Source organism: Phoenix dactylifera, chromosome 10 (genome assembly GCF_051530095.1).
Source record: "Phoenix dactylifera cultivar Ajwa chromosome 10, Ajwa_hap1_PhDact_Kaust_v1.1, whole genome shotgun sequence".
In the NCBI taxonomy this organism is placed as follows: Eukaryota; Viridiplantae; Streptophyta; class Magnoliopsida; order Arecales; family Arecaceae; genus Phoenix; species Phoenix dactylifera.
Genome location: NC_143199.1, coordinates 29,967,306 through 29,984,290, shown reverse-complemented (window position 1 = coordinate 29,984,290; position 16,985 = coordinate 29,967,306). Strand labels below are relative to the sequence as shown.

The following is a 16,985-nucleotide window of genomic DNA, read 5'->3' as shown; positions in this document are numbered from 1 at the left end:
TCTAGTTGCAAAGTAAACATGCCCTTAGTTTGGTAAATTAGAAAATAATGCATGCCAACCAGGTGGCGATGAGATTTGACAGGCACTATTTTTGGTGCTGGGACGAATTGGCATCAGATTCTTATCAAGCAGGCATAGATTACAGCTATGTAGATTAAAGGACGCAACTTAACTCACAATTCACGCAGTTTGGGTGGTGTTTTGGGATGGTTTGGTTGTAATCTGGTGCTAGTTTTGCTCATCATGATCTGATATGATCTAAGAATGATTCAGTACTGGTTTGAGCTATATATGTCTGGTTTATGGATCTTATAATAAAGGATGTGTTGCACCAGGGACTAGCAAGACGATAAAAATGTGCGCACCACAGAACTGCTTGTCTGAAGTTCATTAAATCACAATCAAGGTATTTGTAGAGGCACATTGGCATGGTGCATCTCCTCCTGTATCATTTTTGTAATGATTTGGTTGGAGAGTGGGTGAAAAGGTTCCATTAATTTTAGTCATTTGGATTGGTGCCTCACATGGAGCTTTATTCTTGCTCTGGTGGCCATGTTATGAGCTGCTGGAAAGTCGAACCTGGTTCCGAGGAATGGGAAGCATGGTAAGATTGTTCTAAGGGCTTGTTTGATTCACAGGAAGTATTTTTCCTCTTATAAATATGGAAGTAGATTTGTAGGAAGATTATATCTGAAAAAGTACTTTTGGCATGTTTGGTTGATAATAGAAAAGTGACAGATTTACAGAGTGCTTATGTTTGCTTAACCATCCATTTTTCTGAAAAAATCATATGTAATTTCTATTATACCCTTAATAAAAATTAGGTTTTTAATGCTTCTTTAATGCTGATGGGCTTTTTTGAAAAAAAAAATAAAAATAAAGTGATTTCCGGCTCACATGAAAGTAACTTTCTCATGTTTCTTGTGGAAAAGATTTTTTCATGAAACGTGAGAATTATATTTTCATGAAAATATAACTTTTTCATTTCTTTTCTTTAAAAACTCCAACCAAATAAGAAGCATCTCATTACTTTTCCGTTAACCATACTTTCTTCTCTTCTTTTTCTGCGAACCAAACAAGCCCTAAATGTAGGTGTTGTATCTGAATCACATTGCCTGGACCATGAATGGAGCAGGACTCGAAGTATACCATTTCTAATAAGACTTCAATCTATTGATTGGTCCCTCTCCTCAGCACTTGCACACGAGAGAGGATCCAAAATTTCACTCAAAAAAAGAGTAGTTCATAGCTCATCAGTTTTGAATAAGATAATAAATTGAGGACAGATTGGGTGTAGCCCTAATAAATGACTTGATCATTCCAGAGACAATTATGTAAGGTTGGAAAAAATCAAAGGTGTTTGGTCATGAGTCATCCTGCGCTTGTGCCCCCCGTATCCAACTAATATCATTGCTTAGGTCCACATGATCTAAAAATATATAAGTTAAAATAGTAATAGATGGAATCAACCACCACATAATTGGCCCGTAAGGACGAATGACATCATGACGTTAGAAAAATGCTCCTTCGACCCATAAATGGGACGGAATCAAGAGAATTTGTACAGAATAATTTTCTCATCACCTTTCAAAGAGTCAACTTGTTATTATTCCGGGCCCACATGATGGCATGCTGGTGGGGAAATGGCATTCGTCTTGTAGCTCGTATTTTGTCCCGAATCTTGTTCCAACAGCGTTACGTTAAATCACAACCTAACTTGGCCAAACATAACATTGTAGTTTGGTCAAGACAACGACATGCATTGGAGAATCTTCCTCTAAAAGAATGGCTCCTTCTACTCGGTGCTTCATAAGACTCTTGGATTCTATGGTCTTTGGAGCACCTTTGCTCCAAGAAGATGATTGTTGGGCATAGTCTCCTTTGGAGTTCCTTTGTCTTCATTGTTTCGTTATAATAATCATTTAGGTTTGCCCCTAAGATCCGGGTCTTGGGCACTCTTTATCCTACCATTTTAATGTACATGTTTTGAACTAATTGGGAGAAGTATCTCACTTCCTCAGCTTACAGTTAAAAAAAAAAAAACATGTAGAAAAGGATGACCATGTGTGATGTATGTCAAACAATTTGTCTGCTAACTGCATCCGCTGGCCATGCATGCTATTGTCCTATGTGTTTGACCGACCTATGATGCATGAAGCTTTAGTTATCATAGTATAAATGGTAGAAATAGGCCACTATAAATAGCATATTATCTCCGGTACTGAAATTGGCTTTTTGCTTCACAACATGTAGGTTATACATAATAATTATGTTGACCGCGTATTTTTATTCTTTAGTTACCATTTAAGATGCATCAAGAGTGACTGGGTTGCTTCCTATGCGACTCACCACTCTGAAGGTTTTGTTTAGAGAAAGCGTGACATAGTGTCGGATTCATTTTCTGCTTTGTTGTTTTCGGATTTTGTTAGTTGTTTCTACATCCGTAAGGTATGAGCCGCCATTGTACCAAAAAAAAAAGAGATGGCTAGGGAAGAAGAAGACTTCCTAGGAAGAGCAAACCAACTATAATTAGTTGACGGGTACAAGTTTGTTCCATTAAAATGTGAAATTCAGTTTGCCATCTACTTGAGATACTTGCTGAGGGGATGATCAAGATTTTAGTGAACTTGCTAATTAAAATCAATGTATCAGCTACCTAAGATGAACTACAAATCCAGTTGGTTAGGACTGAGCCAGGAGATTTGGGGTGTATAGAACTCTCACTCTATCAATATTATTATAATAGAAAAGAGTCATAGTGATTACAATAACCATGACACGAGCTTACCACTAAGGCTACATACATATAATGTACAATATATACAATACATAATATTCTTAAGACCATTATTCTTTTTTGGATAAACTAGTTAGGGATACCTAACTCAGCTTAACACCATCATGTTGCATCAATTTTTTTTGGTTCCAATTCAAACAATTGTATACAAACAATATAGCAAAGTTACTTACCTCATAAGCTAGGCCTCACTATATGATCTGTCACCATTTGTCTATTGCCTGATTGATACAACTTTGATATAGTGCTTGCCTGATGATTTTGATGGCCAACATAACATGAGCTACTAGTGTGCTCAAGGATGCTCAGCATGTGAATGCCACCCACAAGGTGGGAGCAGCATTTCCTCCAACATGCATACTAGTCTGCTCATCTTGGAAAGCACAATGAGGCCCATCTTTCATTAGTACAAGCATGAGTTTCTTTTTCTTTCTTTTTGGTACAACGGCAGCTTGCATTCGACGAATATGAATACGGCCAACGAAATCAGAAAACAAAATACTACATAAGTATGTTGGCAAAGATGCGTGGTCCACCCATACAAAACCATCCGAGTAATGAGCCGTAAACGAGGCTATTCAGTCGGCAATACCGTTTGCCTTTCTGTATACATACGTGGTTTAGTAGGAGCTACACTTCTCAAGAAATCTGCAGATATCACGAACCATCAGCCTCTCCTTCGTGATACGTTTCCGACTCCAGATCCATGCGATCATCAAAGCCGAATCTTTTTCGAGAAGAATGCGATCTACCCTCAATATTCATCAAGTATAGAATAAGCTCTTTCAAGCAGCTCTAAGCTCGGCACATGCAGTGCCGTAGCCACCACCAAACATGTGTGACATTAAGCTCTATAGAGCCGCTGCCGCTCGTGGACTGGGGTGACGACGGATCGACAGCTCCGTCCTTTTTCCCGTGGGTTTCCATCGGCGCTGGACCCCACGAACGGCACCCGACTGACCCATCTCGCTGTCCGTCTTATCTGGCGCCCACGCAGCCCTCCACCGGCCGCCGCACCCATCACCACCCCACCTTCCAAGCTTGTCCCTTTCCCGGGCCCACTTCAACCTCCCCATTGTTAATTCCATCCCGACTCCAATCCCAGCGGCCGAAATGTAGCAGCGCTTCAACTCTTCTAGAATCGCTCTGAATACTTTGATATAAACACTACGCCAACCATCCCCTGTTATCAGTATATATCCTCGTTGATGTCCCACATCTAACAAGCACGCGTTCCACTTGGGTGTTTCGTCTCGTTCTGTTCCCTTCGCTATCGCCTTGAGGACAGAGCAATGCGCCCTTTCTCTGCCCCACATCCAGTATAGTATATCTGCATGGATGTAGAGGTCCGCAAAGTATTCCCTTGTATGATCGGCGGATTCTATCAATCTGGCAGAACTTCATCTTACCAAAAACAGCGGCGGCGGCAGCAGTAAGCGAGCAAATAGCAATCATTCCACGTCTGATCGGCCCACAAGATGACTCCATTCCAATCCAACGTCCCCTCTTCTTCTTTCCTCATTCATTCCACTCCCTAGCCGCATCACAAAAATCTCTGGCCGCTCGGCAGCCTCCTCCTCCTCCTCCTCCTCCTCTTCAGCAACTGATAACTATGGGATTCAGCTCTAAGTTGGTCGCTGGTGATAGCCTCGACCTGTCGCAGGTAACCATTGCTTTGATGTTCCATTCGTTATCAAATGTTTCGAGTTACTTGTTCTGAATTCCGGTGTTAATTGAAGAATGGAGGTTTGGAGATTCCGAAACCAGAAAGGCAGAAGACGGTGACGCTGAGGTGCCCGAGGTGCGAGTCCACCAACACCAAGTTCTGCTACTACAACAATTACAGCAAGTCGCAGCCGCGGCACTTCTGCCGGGCTTGCCGTAGGTACTGGACCGACGGCGGCACCCTCCGCAACGTCCCGATCGGCGGCGGCCGCAAGAACAAACGTCTCAAGACCGCACACAACACATCGACCTCAATGGATGACAACGGTATAGCTCAACATCAGCGGCAACAGCAGCAAATGCCACTACCACCCTTCGATGGTGGGGACGGTCGTAGCAGCATTTTCCCGGGAATTCTACGCCAGGTGCTACTCCGGCCGCCGCTGCCGCCGGCTTACTCCATTGATGGCAGCGGCCTCTTCCCCGTGCCTCCATTCCTGCCTGAATTCAGCACCGTAGAAGCAGACCTTTGGAGCCCTTCCGACAATGTTATCAATACTTTGTCTTCCATCTCTTCCTCTTCCTGCTCGCCCCCCTACAACGGCACGAGATTGGATCCCGTTGCTGGTGAAGATGGCCTCGCCGCATGGAAGGCGCCGACACCATCGCCGGCAAGCTATTTGACTTGTTGGGACGACATGTCTGGCCTCGTCAATGCCCAGGGGGCGGCATGAACAAGGAAAAACGTCAGTTTTATCAACTTACCGCTGCATGTGTTCGGATTGCTGGTAATTTTTTCACTTGTTATCTTGTCGATCCTCTTTTCTTTCTGTTTGAGGGTGTCCTCTATAGTCTCTGCTTCTGGCCGTAGAAGTATGTCGGGTTTTGGCATTTGCGTGTTCCAAACTCCAGTATAAGATATGGTGATTTCTGGTTTTGTCTTTGCCGTTGAATATAATGGTTTAAAAGGTCAGGGAACAACGGTAAAGGGAGGGAGGGAGGGAGAGAAAGGGGATAGGAACAGGGCACTCTCTTCCCACTGCAACTCGTTGTGTCCGAATTTGTGAGTTTATATCCTCCAATATAGAGATTTCTCGTCTCTTTGATTTATTGAGCCTAAGCAAAGTAACATTTTCAGTCCAAAGACACGTGTCAACGATGACAACTGCAAACAAAATAAACAGTCTGAGAACAAAGAGGTGATAACGTGCCTCACTGAGATTGATTGATCTGCTTCAGGTTCTTTTTTGCTATTCCATTTTGCTCTTGCACAAAAGTAACTTCCAAAATCAAATAAGTTATGTAAGGCAATTGGTGAAATCTCCCCCAGAATTTTGATTTTGCTGTTGCATTGAATTTTTCTATTTGCATTAATATAAAAAAAGAAAGCACATGACGAACAATACCTGATGTGTTTTAGCTCTTACATTTCAGTTATAGAAAGCCTGACAAATCTGAATGATTGTGTGGTTCTTGGGCTGCACTCAGGCTCTCACTAATTGCTAGAGAAAATTGGAACAACCAAAGGAACCTCGAAGATTATTACAATCCTCGAACCATACATCCATCTGTATAGTCTATGTAAACTAAACGATACTGCAGCACGAAACTATTTAGGTTTGATTATGTATTGATTGTAGTATTTGTGATTGGATTGTGATTGAATGGATTTAGACCCTTAGCATGGCAAAGATAAGGACTAAAATGGAAGAATATGACAAAAAGAAAGGACAAAGAAAGAATGTGCATGGGCCAAAGGATGTATGGCAAAGATGTTAGAACTTAAACGGAAGAGTGTGACAAAAAAAAAAAAAGACAACGAAAGAACATACGTGGGTTAAAGCACAAAGGATCATAAGAGTTTTATACAACATGCGTGGATGCTCTTCTATATGCGGTGAGCCAGAGGAAAACAAGTAGGTAAACTTTTCTCCCATGGAACTAAAAAGAATAGCAGTTTCTACTGAGAGCAGCATGACACTTTCTTCCAGTGAATGCAGATAACCACACAAAATTTGACACCCAGTTTTTCCCTTTTTTTGTATTTTTTTTTCTCATTATGTCGACAGAGATAATATTTGAAAAATAGTTGCTAGGAAAAATCTAGAAATCCCAGTCTGTAATCTTTATCACTGTTCTGTTTCTCCGCCACTCAAGCAAGGCATGGAAGAACATTTTGCCAAAAAACAAAAAAACAGGTTCATTATATTTTTCTTTCATAGACAAAGAAGATGTTAAATTTTTACTCGCCATTCATACAGCATGAATGCTACTACATCTTTCAATAACCAAGCAGAGCAAGGATGAGTTCAACAAACTAAATAGATTCCATACTTTTCAAGAAGACTACAAACATGCCTGACCTTAATTTAGTTGTTGAAGCCCTGCATCAAATGTCTTTTAAGTGTTATCCCTGCATCAAATGTCACCACAAGCCTTCATCATTTGATCATGCATCCATCTCGAAACTAGTAAAATAACAAATAAGAAGAGATACATGGTATACTGGTATGGTAAAGAATGCTCTTGGATACTAATGAGATGATTGCTTGTATGGACGCAACGGAGAGGTTGGCCCATGAATGGTTGACATTGGCGTTAGACAAGGCAGGCCAAAGGGCACATGCAGAATATCGCAGCAGTGCAGGCATTGGGTGAAACCTCACATTGCGCACAGCAAACCCACTCCTCCATCGCCAACAAGACATCAGCCACTGTCTAGAAAAATTTTTCCTTAGAACTTGTTTGGTTTCCAGGAAAAAAAAAGGAGAAAAAATGCGGTCAATGGAAAAGTAAAAAAATGCCTCTTGTTTGGTTGAAGTTCTCAAAGGAGAAAGATGAAAAAGTTGTATTTTCATGGGAATATGATTCCCACGTTTCATGGAAAAATCATTCCCATGAGAATCATAGGAAAATTACTTTTCCATGACCCGAGAATCGATACATTTTTATTTTTTTTCAAAAAGATCTTTCAGCTATTCTTATTTGATCAAAAGCATTAAAGACCTAATTTTTATTAAGGTTATAATAGGAATTACACGTAACTTTTCCAAGAAAGTGGATGGTCAACCAAACATAAGCACTTTGGAAATCTATTTTACAGAAATTATATTTCTATGAGAAAAAATGTTTTCCGCGAACGAATCGAGCCTTTATAGGTTCTGCATTCCTGCTTCACAACTTTCCAAAGTCTCACTAGGGACTTTCTCAAAGTTTAAGACCTTAACTTCTCGTCCAACGTCACTGCCTCAATATTTATTATCAGCAATTAATCTGTTTGTAAACACTGATGCACCCTGCACATTGTCAATGCTAGTTCTGTGTGCAATCCTTGAGCAATTTGACACCCTAAGTGACCCAAGCAACCCTAACCATTATCTTTTTCAGATCAGGTTCGGCAGTTTACACTTTACAGGAAGAGAGGAGCTGTAGATCTTTCTTTAATAGAACCGTCACTAATATTTTTCATAAGAACCATAGCTAATGAATGGATCATTAGCAGGGAGTCATGTATCTAGTTAGGAGGTACCTTGAACTTACACAATCAAGAAATAATAATGATGCCAACTTTTTTTCCTCTTTGTGTAATTAAATGAAATAACACTCACCAAGCAACAATAATCTCTACAATCTACTCAAACAATTAACAAACAAAATAATCAAGCAATCTACACACAAGAGGCAACACAATTTTTTTAACGTGAAAAATCTTTTAATATGAAGGAAAAAACTATGGAATCTAGTCCAACAAAAAACTTCTACTATTTAGAATAGTGGAATTACAATAGAACCTCTCTAGTTTAATTAGAGGCTGCACAAACATCAATAAGATTTAATTTTAGATTAAATCAACCACCGACAAAATAGCATATTTTCTCTCTCTTCTTCTCTATTTACTTCCTATTTTCGTTTCTGTTTTCCACAATCTACATTACTCGGTTTCATAGTTACTATACTATCAGGCCAAGCTGTTTTGAAAAATAAAAACACTGCCACATTATCTTACCTTTTCTTTAACTTTCTAATAGTGTGGGTCTCATATGATTGAGGGACCACGCCAACACTCCCTGACAGTTCTTATATATATATATATTGATGACAAGGGAGGCAAGGAGCTGTCCAATTTTATTAAAATGTAAAAAGAGGAATAATGTACATTAAGGACTTTGTGATCAGCTCTTAGGAGGAGCTGAACACAGTCAGAGTATTATAAGATCCTTTCTTTACAAAGGTCAGAACATCTAACCAGATTGCATTCTCTTTTTTCAAGGCAATTGAGGAATAGAACCAAAAGCAGACAACCAGTCGAAGACAGCATGTTCAGAGTCCTTTAAAATGTGAATTTCAGCTGAGTACTATACTTCTTCGAAGCGAGAATCCTGGTGACCAGCAACTGTAACATTTTTATCTCTTATGACTGCGAAGAAGAACAAAAAAGTGGACATCAGCAACAGTTCGGCCAGGCGATCAGCCGTGTCTTTCATTGCTATGAAACCAATTCACCTCAAATTTCAGATGCACCAGAAGAAGCCAAAAATTTAAAGCTCTGCTTCAGACCAACTCCCATCTCTACAGCAGTCGACCTGCTGCAGGCACTGCTCCAAAAGATTTCATTCATATTGGTGACTTCAGTAGTGTTGAAATCACCACTTGTCCTAAAAAGTTAAGCTGATAGGATGAGATAAATTTATTTATATATTTTATATTTTCTTACACTTCTCCTCACATGTGGGCCGGACTTTTCTTTAATGGGCGAGCCCAACCTGTGAAATTTTTAATAATGAGGTTAAAGAGTATGGAGACAGCGTTCGAACTCAAAATCTCTGCTCTGATACTGTAATGTCCGGGCCCACAACCTACTAGGCCCAATAAGAAATAGGCCCAGTTAAGGGTTGGGCCCAAATTTCCCTGTAGCCAGTATAATTATTATCAGGAATAAAAAAAAAAAACGAAGGGATAAGACCGACAGGGAGGGGTTACCGCACCCCCTGCTGGCAGCCGATGCCGGCGCGCCGGAGACAAGGGGGGGCGGCGGCCAGTCCCGAAGTATGGAGGAAAGGAGAGGATGGGACCTCTCAGAGGGGGGTTTCATCCTCTAAACAAATATTTAAGCCTCTGCCGGCAACCCCAAATCACAGACCCCCCTAAACACCGAACGAGAGAAAGAGAGAGGGAGCCGAAGCCCTGGAGCCTAAGGCCAAGGAGCCCTGAAGCTCTGAAGAAGGGGGGACTACCAGGGAGGAAGCACTGCCCGACTACACCCGACTAAAACCAGGTATGGACTCCCTGTTAATAAAATTATAAAGCATGGAGAAACCCTGATGAGAGCACAAAAGTGCGACCTACATGTCACCTAAATTAGTATTATTGCTAACCGATAATGATAAATTCACTGGATTAATATTATATTTGGGTTTGGCACAGATTTTCATAAATCAGAGATAAAATGCACATTGAGTACAAATTTGAATTCAAATCGGGTCCGAGTCGGGTTCGGGTCCGAATCGGATCCATTTCTTTTGAGCCTTTGGAAAATAATTTTGGACAAATCTAAATTAACTATGAGGTGCTGGGTAACCCATGACTTGAAAGACTTGCAATAGACCTTCAGTCAGAACAAATGATCCCTGACGAACTGAGTCCGTCCATTTACAAACCAAATTTCGCATCACACTATTTGTTTTTTTTTTTATCTATATGACTGAACTTAGTGTCTCCCAGCTCCCATATCAGGAGGGCCAAAGATCGCACAACGCCCGCGCCTCCTTCAACCCGTGATCCAGAGATCGCATGCCAGCGCCCCCCTCTTCCAGAACCGAGAGTCCCAGCATCACGCGTCCGTGAATGGCATCTCCAGTGGTCCCGAGTCCCTGTTTCGTCCGCATCCTTAGCGTCCCAACCGCGTGCATCACCGCCCTCTCCTTCCTCCTGAGATCCCGTGCGAAAGAAGGGGAGAAGAAAGAATTCACCGCGTCCCCACCTCCCGGAATCCCTTGATGCAAGCCGTTCCCACCTTCCGCTCCCAGCATCTTTCCTCTTCCGCTTCCAATCCCGACGATCCCGCACCGCGTCTTCATCGCATCTCCTTCCGTTTGTGATCAAGGAACCGCAGCCGCGTCCAAGCTTCAGCCTCCCCGCGTCCGACTGCAAGCATCCCGTGATCGGCTCCTCCCAGCGCCCGGATCCGCGTCGCCACCTTCCGCATGCGTCCCAAATCCTTCCGCAGATCACGCGCCTTCCATCCGCGTCGCTGCCAGCTCCTCCCGTCGATTCCACAGCCTCCGACGCCGCATCCGAGCTCCGCAATCATCGGTTCCTCCCAGCAATTTCAACATGTTTCCAAGGGCTATAAGAGAGGGAGAGGCCATCGGCAGAAGGAGTGCTCGGTGGAGGCCGAGAGTCGAAGGAGAAGGAGGTGCTCTGTGTCGGTTCCAAAGAACAGAGGAGGGGCCCTGTTTTCCGAGAAGAAGGAAGAAGAAAGTATTATTTTAATATTTTTTTTTAGTGTTCAGCCGAATTGTTAGTTCCTTTTATTTCAAGGATTTTCTTTTATGTTCTTGTAATCAATTTTCTTTAATGCAATCCCTGATCTAGATTCAAGTTAATTTCTATTTTTTTTTATACAATCTTTTAATTTTTCTTTTATGCAATACATGTTTAAGTTTTAAATTTTCTACAATTTATTATATGCATTCTAGAATTCTTAATTTTAAGATAACCTTGGAATGAATCTTTTCAGTTCGATTGATGATTTTAATTTATATTCTGTCTTTAGAAATCGACTCCTACTCTGCATTAAATTTCAATTGCAAGTTTTCTTTCTTTTCTTTGTTTATTTTCAAATAGAAAACATTCTCTAATAGACTGGAGAATCATTTAACATCCTCAAAATAATGTTTTTTCTCCCATCATTCCAAAATCAATTTCGAATCCAAGTGAACGTTTTAATTTTTATGCAACTCCAATCGCCTCCCTGTGGATCGACCTCTTACAACCACTATTCTTCGAGTAGGAAAGGTAAGAGTAAAATTTTAATTTAACTTTTGTTCGTCGGTTCTAACAACGATCTGTCTAGCGTATTTTTAGTGAAACAGAAAATTGACGAACAGAATTTTGGCGCCGTTGCCGGGGAGGCAAATCGAGAAGCAAGAACGATCACGAAGATCAAATTGGATTTTGGATGCCCGGAGTGAACGCACTCCGGTAGTAAGTTTTTATTTTTATTATTTTGATTATTTTCAGTTAATAATTTCGTAGTTATTAAATTCTGAAATTTGAAATTCGAAAAAAAAAAATTTCAAAAAAAAATAAATAAATAAAATATAAAAAATATTTCAAAATTCAAAAATTCAAAAATTTAAATTCAAAATTTGAATTCTGAAATTCGAAATTTGAAATTTAAATTTAAATTTAAAAAAAATATATTAAAAAAATTCAAAAAAATTTTTTTTTTTTAAAAAAAAATCTATATTATTTTTGCTAGTAATTGATTAGGCGCAATCCTCCGAGGTGATCATACCTCTATTGGGGCTCCTCACGGAGTAATCTCCAGAGCTTATTCAACGGGCATTCGGAGATTGACTGATGCATAAGGATTAGTTTTAGTTTACATTCAAGTTATTCCTATATTAAAAATTAAAAAAAAAACAACATAAAATTAAAAATAAAAAAATTAAGAAAAATAAAAAAATAAAAAAAAATTGCTTGCTCATTTAATCAGTACAACCTAATGACATTGCATAAACTAAAAAAAAAAATTATTGATTATTTGTTGCATCAAGCATTTGCATAAAATAATTTAAGGGCAAAACCCACTAAAAAGATAAGGTCGGGAAGTCATTACCTGTCCTTAGCCCAAAAATCACCACATTGCATACTTATCCTAGGCCAAATTAAATTAAAATCAAATTAGACGTTGGCCTTAGGGTTTTCGAGCTCAATTAGGCTCTTGGAAAGAAGCGGCTGAAAGCCACTCCAGTGAGGATTTAGTAATTGGTGATGTCTAGGAAAGTTTTACAACAGTGAGAACTGTTACGGGTATTGTGGTATTGGTGTATCCCTTCTGGCACCACCACACACCCCGGGACTTTCCTGGTCACTGATTACTGGATCGCTTAACTGGTAAGCTCAAGCTTAATCTGAAAGGGAGATTAGGAGCTGTCTAATCTAGGAGAGAATTTCAGGAACTTTTTAACCTGATAAATCTCTGTGCAACTAGATTAAAAGCTACTAAACCTTCTTTAACCTCAAGATTAAAGAGCCAATCTATTGTGTGGTGTTGATTGTGGTCATCTTGGTCTAGCCCTTCTTCTTATCTTTTAGGATTTCGTTTAAAAATTGAGTCTAATTAAGTTGTGGAAAATGTATGCATGGTAGAAGGTCTGCAACCCAATTCGAGATTCGGGCTGCAACAATAAACATGTTACCCAAGTTTCATGGGTTCGAGAGTGAACAACCCTACATTCATCTAAACAAATTTTTGACAATCTGTCAAACGTTTAGAAATCAAAACTTAGATGAAGAGGGTATTAAATTAAGGTTGTTTCCCATGACTTTAGAGGATCGTGCTGCTGCATGGCTGTATTCCCTAGCTTCGAATTCCATCACATCATGGGAACAACTATCTAGGAAGTTCATGGCTAAGTTCTATCCCATGGTAAAAACTGAAAAAATTAAGGATGCCATCAGAACTTTTAGAGGAAAATCTGAGGAGGAATTTTCCCAAACTTGGGAACGGTTCCATGACTTGTTGGTCAAATGCCCACACCATGGGCTTGATAAGGCTGATCTGGTCCACTTCTTTTATAAAGGACTAACTCCGGCACATAGAAATATGATTGAATCCATGCACAAGGGTAGGTTCATGAACCAAACCCCAGATCAGGCCTATGAATTTCTTGTTGACTTAGCTGAAAATGCCCAAAATTGGAGTAGCTATGGTGAGGAAGTAAATAGAGATGAGTTCGGGTCTAGAAAACCAGGTAATTATGAAATGAAAACAGACCCAGAACTCAAAAATGTTATGTCCAACCTAGTGAATGGGATGAACAATTTAAGTAAAAAGTTTGATGCTTTTACTGTTTCCACTAGTTCGAGTTCATACAAAGAGTCAAATCCCATCATGAAAGTAGAACACGAGTCATATAGTTTGTGTGTCTTGTGTAACAGTCCGGAGCATCTAGTGGAGTGCTGCCCTAATCTGCCCATCATAAAGGCCGAGCAAGCAAATGCTCTAAATTCATATAGTGCCTTTAAGAAGCCCACTCCCAACTCGTTCAGCCCAGTTTACCACCCTGATAATAGGTTCCACCCAAATTTCTCATACAAGCAAAATGAACCTATTCAGCATCAAGGTGGTCTACCAGGTTTTCAGAACAACTACCCCAGGATAGGTCCATCACAAATGAACCAACCCTTGGTTCCATCTGTACCTCCGTATAATGCCCCTATCCCACAGCAACCTTCACCATTAGAAACCATGATGGCTAATATGATGAAACAACAACAAGATTTTATCAAGCAACAACAACAGACCAATACAGCCCAAGCCCAGACTAACCAATTTCATGCGCAAGCGATTGCAAAACTTGAGGTTAGTCTAAGCCAAATAGCTAACTCTCTAGGGGATAGGAAGAGAGGTGAACTGCCAAGTCAGGCAGTACCTAACCCTAGTAGGCAACAGAATCAAGGGCTGAGAGGCCAGTTTCAGATTGATTCTAATGGAAACCAGAACCATGAAGTCCAAGCAATTACTACTTTACGGTCTGGCAAGCAAGTGGACAATAAGGTTCAACTTCCTATACAAGAAAAAGAAGAAAAGCATGAACCGAATCCCACTCAGAAAAAGGCACAAGAACAGAAAACACAAGGAATAGAGGAGAAACCAATAGAGACATACACACCCAAGGCTCCCTTTCCCAGTAGACTTCAGGACTCAAAGAAACAATCTAACTTTGATGAAATAATGGAAGTCTTTAAAACTGTTCAAATAAATATACCTTTTCTCGATGCCATAAGACAAATTCCCTCCTATACAAAATTCTTGAAAGATCTTACCACGGTTAAAAGAAAAACCAGCATTCCTAGGCAAGCTGTTATGGCTGCACAAGCCTCATCTCTCATTCAACAACAGATTGCCCCGAAATTTAAAGATCCTGGTTGCCCCACCATTGAAATAAAAATAGGAGAGACGATCATCCAGAGAGCCCTATTAGATTTAGGAGCCAGTGTGAACCTACTTCCCTACTATGTGTACCAAAAGTTAGGTTTGGAAAAATTAAAGCCCACAAATATTACCCTTTCCTTAGCAGATAGAACGGTGAAGTACCCCAAAGGGATTGTAGAGGATGTAATAGTAAAGGTAAATGAGTTTTACTATCCTGTGGACTTCGTTATCCTTGAGACCGAACCTGTAATACATCCAGACAATCACACACCTATAATTTTAGGTAGACCCTTCTTAGCCACAGCAAATGCTGTGATCAATTGTCGGAATGGGATGCTAAAGTTATCTTTTGGCAATATGAAAGTCGAACTTAATGTCTTTAATATAAGTAAACAACCACCAGACGACAAAGAAATCAATGAAGTTGACATGATTGAAAGTCTGGTTCAGGAGACTTTCTTACAAACTTATAATAAGGACCCTTTAGAAGCTTACCTTGCCCATTCTGAGGAAGTGGTCGAGCATGCACCCCCTAGTTCTGTTCCTCTTATAAGCATAGATCGTCACCAGCCAACTGTTCTTCCTTGGACTCTTCCAAAACCATTCTTAGATAATGGTTGAAAAAAAATGGGGATCTACATTTTGTCTGGCTGAAGACATAAAACTTAGCGCTCTTGGGAGGCAACCCAACATGTAAATATTCTCAAAAAAAAAAAAAAAAATTTGCAGGTTTGGGGGTATTTTGCCCCAATTTACCCGCCCATATCAGGTACCTTCTTCTCTGTCCTTTTACTGCTTTAAATTTTCTTTAACATTGAGGACAATGTTAGATTTAGGTATGGGGGTGAGAATATTTTTGATTTTTCTTTTAAAAAAAAAAGGGAGAGAATATTTTTGATTTTTTTTTAAAAAAAAGGGAGAGAATATTTTTGATTTTTTTATGCAATTAAAAAAAATTAAAAAAAATTATTAAAATTTCAAAAAAAAATAATAAAAAAAGGGGGATTTCAAATTTTTAACTCAAACTCTAATCTTTTTGGCTGTACAAACTAGGAATTGCTCTGACAATAGCTTTGAGTTAAGAAATATGATAGCAGTTCTAGCTTAAGTTTTCATCCAACCTATCTTCTGCTAACATGATACAAGATGAGTTAGCACCTACACGTAAGCACATGAATAGTGGGGTATGTAAACTTACGACTAATATGAATACTTTTAATTTTTGGGATAATTTAGAGTTATATGTGTGATGAACACCCTAGCCTAACCAAAAAAAAAAGAAAAAAAAAGATAAAATAAAATAAAATAATGAGTTTAATTTAAGTCTTCTCACTGAGTAACCGGGCCTCTTGCCTGGCAAGCAGCGAGTGTTCGCGTAAAAAGGTGAGGACATTGAGATTAAACTCTGAGTGACTAATTTGGCCTTGAAGCCTAGTTAACCTGAGTTATTAAGCCTGTTAGGGTGTCTCTACACCTGGTGCCCTAAGCCATCTGGATCGGGAGTCATTGGCCTAACACTCGCTATATGGGTTAGCTAGAAAGCTTAATAAGGCTAGATATTGCACAAGTCATTCTTCTTAGCACTCAGTCTGAAAAAATGAATAAATAAATCCGGGGTGTTCATTACCATTTAACTCTAGAAAGTCTTGAAAATTGGAGTGATCATGTTGGAAGTAAGTGAAAGCCACTCATTTATATGATACTATCTTGCACCTCACTACAGTCTTGACTTGTTAGCAGATAGATGGGGTGTAATGAAACTTGAGTTAGAGTCTGTTTAAATATAATAATAACAAGTCTCTATTGTCCTTGCAATTCTAGTTTCATACAGTAATACTTGTTCAAATTTCGAGTTAAAATTTGGAATTCCCTAACTGATGAAGTTTGTGGGTAACTTCACTGCAAACCCTCACGAGACAACACTCGTCCACTAGGGTAACCTAGGGGTTTAAAGGCTTGTTGCACGTGCTAAGTGCAATCGTAATGCTCTACGAAAATGAGCATTTATCTTACTATTTTTAAATAATAAATTACACTTTTGCACTCTCATTTTATCATTTTCACACTAAATTGCTAGAGACTAGCAATAAGCTAGTTGGGGGGTGTGATGAGAGCACAAAAGTGCGACCTACATGTCACCTAAATTAGTATTATTGCTAACCGATAATGATAAATTCACTGGATTAATATTATATTTGGGTTTGGCACAGATTTTCATAAATCAGAGATAAAATGCACATTGAGTACAAATTTGAATTCAAATTGGGTCCGAGTCGGGTTCGGGTCCGAATCGGATCCATTTCTTTTGAGCCTTTGGAAAATAATTTTGGACAAATCTAAATTAACTATGAGGTGCTG

The 16,985-nt window shown here is 39.7% G+C and overlaps 1 protein-coding gene across 1 annotated transcript; it reads left to right on the top strand.

Moving 5' to 3' along the window:
- Nucleotides 1-3,903: 3,903 nt before the first annotated feature.
- On the top strand, nucleotides 3,904-5,572 carry LOC103699907 (uncharacterized). The gene is made up of 2 exons (XM_008781903.6): nucleotides 3,904-4,460; nucleotides 4,537-5,572. Exons 1-2 carry the CDS (start codon nucleotides 4,410-4,412, stop codon nucleotides 5,194-5,196), a joined length of 711 nt encoding a protein of 236 aa, XP_008780125.4. The 5' UTR covers nucleotides 3,904-4,409; the 3' UTR covers nucleotides 5,197-5,572.
- The last annotated feature ends 11,413 nt before the right edge of the window (nucleotides 5,573-16,985 follow it).

What these genes read in the sequence shown, in the direction of transcription:
- LOC103699907 (XM_008781903.6), top strand. Translation starts at nt 4,410, where the DNA reads ATGGGATTCAGCTCTAAGTTGGTCGCTGGTGATAGCCTCGACCTGTCG. An exon ending in ATAGCCTCGACCTGTCGCAG is followed by an intron (nt 4,461 to 4,536) that starts GTAACCATTGCT and finishes TGTTAATTGAAG; the next exon opens with AATGGAGGTTTGGAGATTCC.